Source organism: Corylus avellana, chromosome 4 (genome assembly GCF_965113065.1).
Source record: "Corylus avellana chromosome 4, dhCorAvel1.hap1.2, whole genome shotgun sequence".
NCBI classification, from domain to species: Eukaryota; Viridiplantae; Streptophyta; class Magnoliopsida; order Fagales; family Betulaceae; genus Corylus; species Corylus avellana.
In genome coordinates this window covers 36,040,223-36,052,542 of record NC_142493.1, presented here as the reverse complement: position 1 = coordinate 36,052,542, position 12,320 = coordinate 36,040,223, and the positions used below count along the sequence as shown (strand labels likewise).

Genomic DNA, 12,320 nt, shown 5'->3' with positions numbered 1-12,320 from the left:
ATTTTCTTTCCCTGCTTTTTGTCATATATTTCCATTATGTTGTGTAGCTTTCTGTTTAACCCAAATCGGTTTGGCTTTAGACTCTGTGTCTGTGTAGGGTATCTTTTTTTTTTTTTTCTCTCCTATTGGGTCTTTTTACATTTCATTGAGGTGCTAGTGGTTTGTTTGGATTGGGTTTTTAAAAATAAAATGAACTGGTTGGGCCTCAGACTCCAATGTCTGCGAAGAAAACCCTTTTTTCTACTATTTGTTTTATGCTAAATCTTCACAATTTCTTTAAAAACTTGCTAAGATTTAAGTTTTTAGGGGTTTTATTACTCCATATGGTTTTATCCATTATAGAGCACCACGACTTTAATCGGCTGTATTCGCTAGTGCCTTTCACTTTTCTAGTTTCCGACCAGTTCACTAAGATGCTCGAGGTCTGTCTGAATTGAGTTTTTCATACTAGCTTGTATTTATTTTTTTGTTGTAATCCCTTTTGATGAATGGATGTTCTTAAAAAAATAAAATAAAAAGATAAAAACAGATTTTGAATTTTCTACGTATTGCTTGGAGGGAGGAGTTGTTGAGGTCGGGTGGTCACTCATGAAGGGACCAAAAGCCCCAAATAAAGCGGGCCGTCAAGCGCCTAAAAGATAAGGGGTTGAACTAAAAACAAATCAATACTTACGCCCACCGTGGGGCTCGAACCCACGACCACAAGGTTAAGAGCCTTGCGCTCTACCAACTGAGCTAGACGGGCTTATGCTAATGTATTAAACATTTATAATAAGTACCATTAAAAACAATGTCAAAGTATTCATCCGATAGATGCAATGATTCATAAAGGTTTCATTCCAGTTAAAGCTTGTCGCAGGTCGGATATGAGGTAGTCCCGATCGGGTAGATACTGTCGATGCCCCTTAACTTACCATTAGATTTTGATCATCCGAAGAGATTAGCAAAATCCAGCAAGTTAGAGCAGGCGGATTGCTCGGGCTGTGGATACGCTTCACTGTAGAAGTCCATGGAATAGTCATCCATTTCGGGTGTTCCATTATAAATCGGTAAACCATATTCATCCACAGTGTCAACGGGTAAGTTTGAATTCACTACGATGCCATCCGTACGATTAACTGTATAGAAATCCAGGTTAATTAGTAGTGAATAACTATTTTCAAAAAAATGGTTTCCACATAGAGGATTAGTTAGCACTCACAAAGTTGGTGGTTCAGATTCCCCAATAATGCAGGCGGCTCAAGCTGTGGATTGTCTTGGTTCTGTCCACTGTAGAAGGCAGTGGAGAAGTCATTAGATGGGTCAACAATCTGTGGGATTTCTGGGTTCAGTCCAGTGTAGAAGGCCGTGGAGTAATCATTATATGGGTCAATCTGTGGGATTCCTAGGTTCAGTCCAGCGTAGAAGGCCGAGGAGTAGTCATTAGATGGGTCAAGCTGTGGATTGTCTGGGTTCTGTCCACTGTAGAAGGCTGTGGGGTAGTCATTGAATGGGTCAAGTTGTGGGTTGTTTGGGCTCAATCCACTGTAGAAGGAAATGTAGTCGTCCGTCATGTTGGTGCTAATTCCATAACAAAGCGACGAACCATATAATTCATCCATAGCCGGCAAATTTGCATTCACGGCGTTATCTGTGGCAACGTTGTAGTCATTGATCATGTTGGTGGTTCCATAATAAAGCGACGAATTACCATATTCATCCATAGCCGGCAAGTTTGCCTTCACGGCGTTATCTGTTGTATGAGACGGAACTTGTTCGACGCCATTCTTACCAGCACCGATGAGCTGAAGATTGAATGTATTGAAGTTAGAGGCAAGAACTCAATATTTCGAAAATAATGGTTTCCAAAAGGATCGATAGCACTCACATAGTTGCCAGACTGATAATCTTGGAACACTGTAATGGAGTCTCCAACAACTAATTTATGCACCTTGATGAATTCCTCTGTGAGATATATATATATATATATATATATATATATATATATATATATATATATATATATATATATATATATATATCAATCATATATACTTCCATATTTAAGTCAACAAAAATTCCACTGAGAAGAGAAAAGAGTAATGTAGAAAGAGAGAGAAAATTAATATCATGGTACTCGAGTAGACGTTTCTTACTCGTGTCATCGAATATGTACATGCGACTGTGATTATTGGCCCAAAACCTGTGGAAAAAAAGATGGATATATATTTCGAATCTATAAATAAAACAAGCAAGGTTCAGTTCTGAATCTTCAAAGTTAGTATAAAGATGCAGCTCTGTTTAAATTAAAACCACCTTGCTGTTCATAAATCTTTCGTTAATTTATACATTGAAGGGTTTGAAAAGGACATGTTTTGGCATGAATTCTAATTTTTAAGACTAATCCTAACTAGTATATTTTTATCTCATAATTATTTTTATAGTATTAATACATCAATTCTATTAACACTTGAATCGGTCTTTGTTAAAAAAAATAATAACATTTATAAAAAAAAGTGTAACATACTAACATATCTCGAACCTGAATTTGAAGCTCCAAACTTGCTGACTGTACATATCAACCAATTGCATGCTGACGTTTTCTCTCCCATCCAGTGTAGGGAGATACATTTCAGCTTCAATCTGAAAAAACGAAAAAGAAAAGAAGAGAAAAGAGTCATGATGATATTTGAGCAATTAACAAGTGCTCATATAACCCTACTTTCCTTGAGATCGATCATATCAACTGCAATTATATATACAGGTTAATTACTTAATTAACGCGTTAAAGGTTGTTCTATTTTGGAAATCATACTTGCAGGTCACAAAAAATGAACTTGAAAGCTAATTTTTTTCTTATCGTGTGCAAATCAGTATCAAACGAGTCCAGCAATTGATACCAAATTAAAGATAAGAAGCAAACCTTTGGAATCACAATGCGTCCAGTAGAACTCACATCACTTTTCCTCAATTTCTTCTCGAAGAGAAATCTCAGCGTTGATGGATTGATTAGCTGAAACATAGGACTTTTATTGTTAGAATATTGATTAAATGATTAAATTTATCTTTTTTTATTAACTTAAGTTTTTTGGACAAATGATGATTTACCATGATATTTGAACAAAAATCTTTGACTTTGAACCCTGTCTCTATAATATATTCACTTCTCATTTTAACTTGTTGACTATTATATTATCCTACTAAAACATTATGCTTTACAAAGGGAGACAAGATGAATCTCCCTCTTAGTACTGCAAAACAAATAGCATTTTATGAATATGATAATTAATTCTTTATTTGGCAGAGTCAGAAAACGCCATTTTCTGACTAAAATCTAATAGTCAAGTAATCCTAACCTTTTAGATGTCAATCCATTAGTGTTAATTTAAGCTTGGTATTGTTGACAAGTTTAAGTTAATACGATCACTCTTTTTTTTCTTTTTTCTTTTTTCTTTTTTTTTTTTTGGGGGGGGGAGTCGCCACGGAACCACATACCCTCACCATCCTCCGCAGCCACCACCTTCCTCCATTTTATTTATTTTTTTACTTTTTTTTATTCTCTTAGTTTGTATTAAGTTCTAATATTATTAATTCTCAAGAGTTTTTATGCTTATATTACTGAAAAAGGAGGAATTTATACAATAAAAGGATATTCAATAATGAACCTCAAATTGTATTGACACATACATTAAATTTCATATTAATGAGGAATTGTATAAAAATACATACACAAATTACATTTTTGTTACTATTGATTTGCAAGTCTATATATCTAATTTCTAGCAGCTTGGCATACTGGGGAATAGATCCTCCTAATTTCAAGTTGTATATAATGGTATACATGATGCCTTATGTCATAAAAAGGAAAATATTTTTAGAGAAGGTCAACACGAAAACGACAAAGTAATTTCGAGTGTCGTTTCCTTATTCGTGTTCGTGGGATATTTTTGCATCATAATTTGTCGGAATCCGTGGTCAAAAACAAATCGAATCGTTATCGTTTAATTGACACGGGGCTTAAGATAATTTGTGAAACTTAAAAAAAAAAAAAAAAAAAAAAAACAACAACAACAACAATTAACACGCGCCAAATTAATGTAAGACAGAAAATGACTATGGTTAAATTAGATACCAGAAAATCTTTGTAGGTTTCATTAATCCATGAATATTCTATATATGTAGGAGCATTGCTTTTCCACAAAAAAAAAATAAATAAATAAAAATAAAAGATCATTAGATTTTAGATATGAAACGAAATGAAATATAATCTACCAGCTCAGATTGGAAGCAATCTTGAAAAAATTCACGAGTGGTCAGACCAAAAAGATCAATGCTTTGATCGATCTGCAAATTTATATCTGTAATTGGAGTCCTTTTCAGAATAAATACAGAATAAGAATATGAACCAAACACCCATTAATTATCTGTTATAACATAGAAGCTTAATTAAGAGTGAATAAAACTGTTTAAGCCGATAAATTACTTTATCTTCCTTCAACTAATCCTCATAAAGTAAAAGATCTAGCATATATAGAAGCATGCATGCGTACATGCCTATAACCCTTATATAAACAGGGCTCTCTAGCATATTTACAAACATGCATATATGTCGCTCCTGATCGGGATCTGCTTTCTTTGGCCGGAGATAATTTCAATATTATATAAGTTCTCTTCTAGACATAAAAATTAAAAGTTTATATTAGCATAGTTAGCAAATAAGGTGGTTGAAAAGTACCATAAAATTTATTTTATTTACTTAATAGGGAATATATATATATTTTTTCCCTTTTCCAATGTTTGGTGCATAAGAAAGATAGGTATAAATTAAACAAGTTGTATATGTGAAACTCGATCAGGTTATAATAAACCACCGAGGTGGTCTGTTGAAGCTGACATATATAGAGATCAGCTAGCGCTCAGGTTATTGAGGTATAAAACAAAAACGATACAAGCAAAGTTAGGATGTTGAAGCAGTTGTATAGAGCATCATAGAGAACAAAACTCACTGGGGGCTTTGGCGCCGGAAGGGAAGGCAGAGCCGACGCTATAGGTGGCCTCACTATGGTACGCCTCAGATACTGCCTACGGTGTTGCCTCCTCTTAGCCGCAGCGAGGCTTGAAATAGTACCGAGTTGATCAATATTGTCAGCCATGTCTCCCTGCAATGCCGCGACAGCCTCATGAACATGCACAGGTTCTACGCCAGCCATTGACACACGCACAAGGAAGAAAATTAAAACAGAAGAAGAAGCCTAGCCTCTCTCTATCTAGCTAAGTTCTCTTTCAAGTGACGGTTACGCTTGCATGTAGTCTCTCTGACAGCCAGGTACTCTTTATACAGAAGAAGAAGAAGGCACACATATTTGGCTGCTTTTGCGTGTGTGCGCGTGGGCGAGAGAGAGAGAGAGTGGGGGGGTTCCAGATTGATGTGTGCGGTTGTGCTAGTTTGTTCGTATCTTCCTCTGGAGTTAGGATTTGTGTTTTTAATGCTTGCGGAAGCGGAAGAAGAGGAATTAGTGGGAGTTAAAGGGGTTTTTGGATTTATATAATTACGCGAGAGAAGAAGAGATGCGAAGGTAGCAGAGACAAATGGAGGGAGTGGTTCAACTATCTGTGCACAGGTGTTGTAATAACTCTGCTTGCTTCGACACGATACCAACAATGGTTCAGCTGTGTGCTACGTACGCGCGCATCAGAGCTCTCGTCCAAAGCCCCAAGGGAAGGGATAGACTCCGCGTTTTAAGAGAAAGACGAAGACGAACGAAACGGATTGGCTGCAATTGCAATTGCAATTGCTTGTCCCCACTGCAACCTGCCCTGCCCTTACTCTTAATTGAGACAGCTAGAGTTTTGATGGAAACGGATCCTTTTTCTTTTCATTTTGAAATGAAGAAGAGCATGTCCTTTAATTACTTTACGAGGGATAATATTAGTATCTTATTCTATTTTGGATAATATTACCCCTATATAATAAGCATCGGTTTCTCACCATTTTGCTCTTAATTAATTAAGGTCACCGTTTCATCGATCGATTCACCGTGTGCTCCTATCATTAAAAATTGTCAACTCCAGCTCTCTTCCTTTTCTTTTTGTACCGCTTCAAAGGTCTTAAAATGTACCAATTCTTAGACATACTTGATTACTAAATGGACCGCTTTTTACTTGGTGTTTAAAAGCATTTTCGGCATCTCCACTTTTCTTCATTCTCTTAGGATTAGGAGTAAAGACCCTCTGTAATTTTGGTTTTTCTTTTTCGGTTCCTTTGATAGTTGTTTCTTCCCCTTTACTTCTCTCTCATTCATAAATTTAGATTCTTACCAATTATTTGTTTGAATTACTGAAAATTTAAGCAAATAATTGTGAGGCGAGTCTTTGTAATAGAATTTATCTTCCCAAACAAATTATAGTAAGTAAATCTTATAAGAATCCTCTAACAAATACCGGCCAGCCAAAATTGTCGAAATCAAATTTTCATAGCCCATCTCTTAAAAAGGAGGGATAAAATTATTCAACTCCTCTAGAAGGGGTAAATAGACAGGTAGTTATTAATCGTTCACTAACCAAACTAACCGCTAACCACTTAGGCGGTTACGGTTAGCGGTTTTAGGTGCATTCAAAAAACACACACACATATATATATATATATATATATATATATATATATATATATATATAAATGACAGGATGTTATTAATTGTTCACTAACCGTAACTGCCACCGCTAACCGCTTAGGCGGTTACGGTTAGTAGTTTAAAACCGCTAACCGTTAACCACTAACTACCTATATATATATATATATATATATACACGAAACGATGTCGTTTTTGTATTTAAAATTTTAAATATATATAAAAATGTATAAAAATCTAGAAACGATATAGTATGATATTATCGTATTACCATAAAAACGACATCATTTTTCATTCTTTTTTTTTTAATTAATTAATTTTTTTCTTTTAAAAAGCGGTTAGTAACTCTAATAACCGTAAATTTTACTAAGAAGTGCTTGGGAGCCAATTAGCCAAACAAATGAACTCAGAAAAATTTTCAAACTGACATGGCAGATCGTAAATGACATACAAGGAAGATGGAATTGCATTTTTTCTAATTTAAAAATCATTGCCACGTTAATTTGAAAAATTTTCTGAATTCATTTATTTAGCTCCCTAGAACTTCTCAATTTTACTAACCGCCTCAGTTAGCGATTTTACCCAATAACCAATAACCCCATTTCACCCCTATCCTCTAGAGTTCTGATGGATCCGGTTCCATAATTGTCCAGAACAGATAATTAATGGGGATCCTAATTCCTTATTTCTTGCCGGAGTTTTAATGAAATTAGGACAAAAATTTTCAAAAAGAATCCTGTCCTCGGGGGCCTCTCTCGGTGCAAGGAATTGCAGAGAATATTGGTCTAAGGAAACCGTCACTCACTTGTCGGAGCCTAATGTCAAAACTCAAAAGCGTGGTCCAAATACTTTAAATCCAAGCCCAATTTCGAACGATCTAGTCCAGGCGTTGTCAAGCCCAAAAGGAATCATTATTCATTTTTTACGAACCGACCATATCAAAACTATCGAACTTCAAAGCCGATCCAACGGCGGAGACCGCGTCTGGCCTAGCTTTCTAGAACTACAGATCCGCCCGTCTAGACCACTTACCCTTGTCCTACGCACACTCACACGCACAGAGAGTGAGACCCACTGTCATGGCAGCTGAGCTACAACCACCAGAAGCCCTAATAACCGCCGCCCCAACCGCCACCGCGGCGACTACGACGGCAACAACAGCGGAAACGACAACGACAACGACGGCCCCACCCTCAAGCGACCACCCAGGCCCAAGTTTGGCCCCAAAACGGCAGCGCCGGCCCAGCGTTCGATTGGGAGAGATCGGGGACCAGCCCGCCACGCTATCCTACGACTCGCACGTGCGACGGACCAAGCACCACCCCTGGAGGCTCCCCAAGGACCACTCCTCCAAGTCCGTGAAGGCTCGGTCGCTAACCAACCTCGTCAACGGCGGCGATTCCAACGATGCGCAAGAGCCACACGAAGAAAGGAACCAAAACGGCGACGGAAACCTCGAGTTCGCGAACCGGAAGAAGGCGAAGCGGGGCTCCACGAAGCGGGTTCGATCCAATTGGGTGACGAGGATCGACGAGGGAGCGGCGGTAGAGGGAGACAGCAGAGAAGACGGGAACAACGAGGGGTTTAGGGATTTCGATCCGGACTCGGATAGTCCGTTGAAGGACCAAAGCCCGGTCCACTCGGTGGACAACGTGGCGCTGGATTTGTGGCACGGGGTTAGGAGGCAAGGCCGGGCTAGGGTTTCGGAGAGCCGAGAGAACGACGCCGTTGATTTGGACAACTACCCGGAATCCGATTCGAGGGACCGGAGGTGTGGGACGAGCGAGGGGGTGAGGTCGTGGCTGATCGAATTGGGGCTGAGCCGGTACGCGCCGGTGTTCGAGATACACGAGGTGGACGACGATGTCTTGCCCATGTTGACGCTGGAAGATCTCAAGGATATGGGAATCAATGCGATCGGGTCGAGACGGAAAATGTACACTGCTATTCAAAAGCTTCGCAAGGGGTATTCGTGAGTGTTAATGTGTTATCTTTTTTTTCTTTTTGGTTCTTGTAGAACTTAAAAGGTTGTATTAAGCTGGTCTTATAAACCCTCGGTCATGGCTAAAATATTGGATAAAATGCATGTCTGAGATGGTCTGAGCTTCTTTTTCGTATAATGATAAATCCCATTTCCTTTTCTGAGTTAATAATTTTGAAACCGAATGGTTTTGTATGTTTATCTTTTGCTTGGGTACTGCTGTTAGTGATGGTCTGCATGACTTTGATTAATTGTTGTAGGAAATAGGGGGGGAAAAAGATTTGAATTCTTGAGCTATTCTTTCTTGACATTGCTGCTAATCAATGAAAGGAACTATATCTAGTTATAGCATTATTTGCAGATTTTGGAGTTGATTTGATAAAAAAAAAATTGATCATTATTGATTGTTCACAATATATAGTATCTGTTACATGCTTATTAGGTTCAATATGGTATTGCCTATTTAGTGAGGTTGTGTTATTGTTTCGACTGACCTTTTCAGTCGGAGGTAAAGTTTTTGTATGTCTCGTCCACTTGTCCTTTTGAGATGCTGACTTTTCACTGCATTGGTATGCGGGTGTAATTGTTCATCACAGTATTGGAAAGTTTCCCAAAGAGATTGATTCTTCCTCAGGTAGCATGCCTTATTTCAAACCCATTGTGCAGGGTGTACACTGATTTTAGAGGAACGAGGGCTTCAGACATGCTGAGAGTATTGGTTTGCTTAGTCGTGCTTGCTTTTGCTTGGCTTGATTATCTCACATGCAATATGGATGAACCTATTATAGATTGTTTGGATGGGTGGGTTGACTATCTTTCTGATTAAGACAATTCATAGTCTTTTACCATCACAGTATGTTGAATTCATATGTATCCTGTTGTGTTGTCTCTTAAGTATTGACCAAAACTTTAATTAACAATATTCTCTTTATGAATTATGGCTCAGTTAATCAGCTAGTAATTTATTACGTGTTTGTGGTACCAAATTGAGTGCATATTGACTTAGAAATCAAGTGTCTCACTCTGCCAAAAAGCGGGCCATTCCTGATACAGAAGAGAATGTAGGCATATGGATTGTAGTCAGTTTTGCTTTGTCTTCGTTGGAGAGTTATAAACTTATAATACCTCTTGATTTGTCAATCTTCTGAGGTCCTTGAAGGCTCCTCCCCTCTCTTATTATAGAAGTCTTCAGTTTAGCTGAGATGGACTTTACATTTTTGATTACTGTTTTGAAGAATTTCATTAGGAAATTTAAGCTTGCTCAAGCTGTCTGTTGTTTCATATTTGGTTAGACATAAATTGGGTTGTTTCCTCTTTAGCTTCTTCGGTTTTCTTTGAGGAGATCTTCTCTTTATTTGCTTGTACATCCTTTCTTCTTATTGAGCTTTTCTATGATGAAATTAATCTGAGGATACACTTCTACCAAAGTCATTGCATGAGATTTATTCAAACTTCTGGCTGGTCTCATATAAGGGTCTCTCTTTCTTCCATGCTTGGGTGGCTTAAGATTATTATATAGGCCTTCTCTTGCATAACATTGTTACACAATTTAATTTTGTCTCTTCTCAAATCCACAGTTTGTGAAGGCTCTTTTTCAAATTCTCAAACATAAATCCGGTTTGTGGGTCTAATCTTGTTGGTGATCGGCATCTGCCAGTGTTTATCCTCAGTGGCCATTTGACAGATGTTGCAACATCATAGTATTACATTCGACCATGAAATACATTCATGGAAAGATAATGCTATTGTATCTGTCTATATAGTTGTACATAAATTATCTTTTGGTTATAAGTTGCTCTTTCTTCTTGGAGGAACAACCTTGTACATCAAAACGAATTCAATGGTCCTTTAAAAACAGTGACGTTTTTGTTGTTGTATCTCTGTGTTTTACTGTATATGTTATCATTTCGTTAGATGGTACTTAGTAATGCCCCCACCCCCACCTCTTTGTTCTAGACAATATTTCAGGTAATTTTCTCCATTTTTTGCACGATTCTAGTTTGCCTATGTTGCAGATTGACGCTCATTTCTTGGTTTATCTGCCCTTTAGATCAGATGGTATTGTATTCCTTCCCCTCTCCCCCCTTCCCTCTTGTGCATGCGCTCGATTAGAAACTTACACGCACAATTTTTCAGGTTCTCTGAAATGTTTGGTGCTGTCTGTTTAGAGGAGTAACAACAATTTGATGGCCATCTGGGTGAGGTTTTCACCTTCTAGTAACATAAATTTATGCTTAATGGGTGGAAGGGTTGGTGGTTAAGCCGATGTCTTCACCTTTGCTATTAGGTTGTCTGTCAGATGGTCAATTTTGAAATTGACCATCGGTGACCGTCCGTTCAATCGTCGATAGGGGCTTAGTATCGTCCCGAGGGGTCTCTGTTACAGTATCCGCTATTTAGCAATCAAACCAATTCAAGCTCGTGTGGATGGAATGAGATCCTTTCCATTTCAAATGAGATGGAGAGGAACCAGTTAGTACAATATAGGAAGGTAAAATGGTCTTTTCAAAATTTTAAAGACAATTTTGCCCTCTTATTTTGATTTCTTGATCTTTTGGCATGTGGTTTGGGGTCCTTGGAAATTTGAAGCTACAATCTTATGATCCTGAAACTGTCAATCTAAGTTCGCCACTCGGCAGTGTTGTGCGTGGGTTTGATCCAATTTGGAATGAGATCCTTTCCATTTCAAATGAGATGGAGAGGAACCAGTTAGTACAATATAGGAAGGTAAAATGGTCTTTTCAAAATTTTAAAGACAATTTTGCCCTCTTATTTTGATTTCTTGATCTTTTGGCATGTGGTTTGGGGTCCTTGGAAATTTGAAGCTACAATCTTATGATCCTGAAACTGTCAATCTAAGTTCGCCACTCGGCAGTGTTGTGCGTGGGTTTGATCCAATTTGGCCCATTCCAAGGCCCAGCGCCGAATTATACCAGCCCAAGACAAAAGTTGAAATTATAACGTTAATACCAATTTCTTGGGCTAGCATCCAAGATGGTCACCTTCTGCTCCTTAATGGGTTGGGTTTAGTGCGACACGTGTTTCTGAGTTTGTCCAACACTAAGAATCCCATTTATAGGGAAAGGATTCAGGAAGCACGGAGTCGTTCCGTTGCCCACTTCTAATATTTGAGAATATATTATATGGTCTAACTTATTTATTAAAATGTTATTGAGGGGGCAAAACATTGGATCAACTCGTTCGGGAAAATAAATTTTGGGTTCCAAGGGTTAACCCTGGCCCTTTGTCATCATTGGTTGAAAAGCAAGGCTGTCAATTTGACACGATTCATTAATTCGATTTGAAATTAGCGGGTTAAGATTTAACAAAATATAATTTGGGTCAAATTGGGTCAGCTCGATTTGACATGATTATAAATGAGCCAATTTTAGGTCAAGCTGCTTAACCCACGGAGGACCCGCATAACCCATATAAATTAATACATTTTTTAAAAAAAAAATATTGACATTAAAACTTTGAAGTCTAAGAATTACTAGCCTCATTCTCATCCATATATATAATTGAGTATTTTGTTAATTGAACAGGTAATGTGAGTCAAGTCAGGTCAGCCCAGCATGACTTGCTTATTGAATGGGTCATGCGGGTCAGGTTAGAGTTGATAAGACTTGCCCGTTTAATTAAATTAATCAGGTTTGGGTTGACTCATATAATCTCATATCCATGTCACGACATAATTTAAACTTGGCACGAGAACACTAATTATCACCCCT

The 12,320-nt window shown here is 37.9% G+C and overlaps 2 protein-coding genes and 1 non-coding gene across 3 annotated transcripts; 1 reads left to right on the top strand and 2 right to left on the bottom strand.

Annotated features, from left to right (window-relative positions):
* Positions 1-672: 672 nt before the first annotated feature.
* TRNAK-CUU (transfer RNA lysine (anticodon CUU)) lies at positions 673-745 on the bottom strand. Its single transcript has one exon. It is a non-coding gene; the product is annotated as a tRNA-Lys (tRNA).
* A 112-nt stretch (positions 746-857) lies between these two features.
* Positions 858-5,265, bottom strand: LOC132180045 (uncharacterized). The gene is made up of 7 exons (XM_059592891.2): positions 4,986-5,265; positions 2,903-2,992; positions 2,522-2,622; positions 2,136-2,182; positions 1,868-1,944; positions 1,202-1,784; positions 858-1,118 (listed from the first exon to the last, which is right to left on the bottom strand). The coding sequence occupies exons 1-7, from the start codon at positions 5,187-5,189 to the stop codon at positions 928-930; spliced, it is 1,293 nt and encodes a 430-aa protein (XP_059448874.2). The 5' UTR covers positions 5,190-5,265; the 3' UTR covers positions 858-927.
* Positions 5,266-7,563: 2,298 nt separating this feature from the next.
* LOC132179024 (uncharacterized) lies at positions 7,564-8,850 on the top strand. The gene has a single exon (XM_059591636.2). It carries the CDS (start codon positions 7,688-7,690, stop codon positions 8,582-8,584), a length of 897 nt encoding a protein of 298 aa, XP_059447619.1. The 5' UTR covers positions 7,564-7,687; the 3' UTR covers positions 8,585-8,850.
* Positions 8,851-12,320: the final 3,470 nt, after the last annotated feature.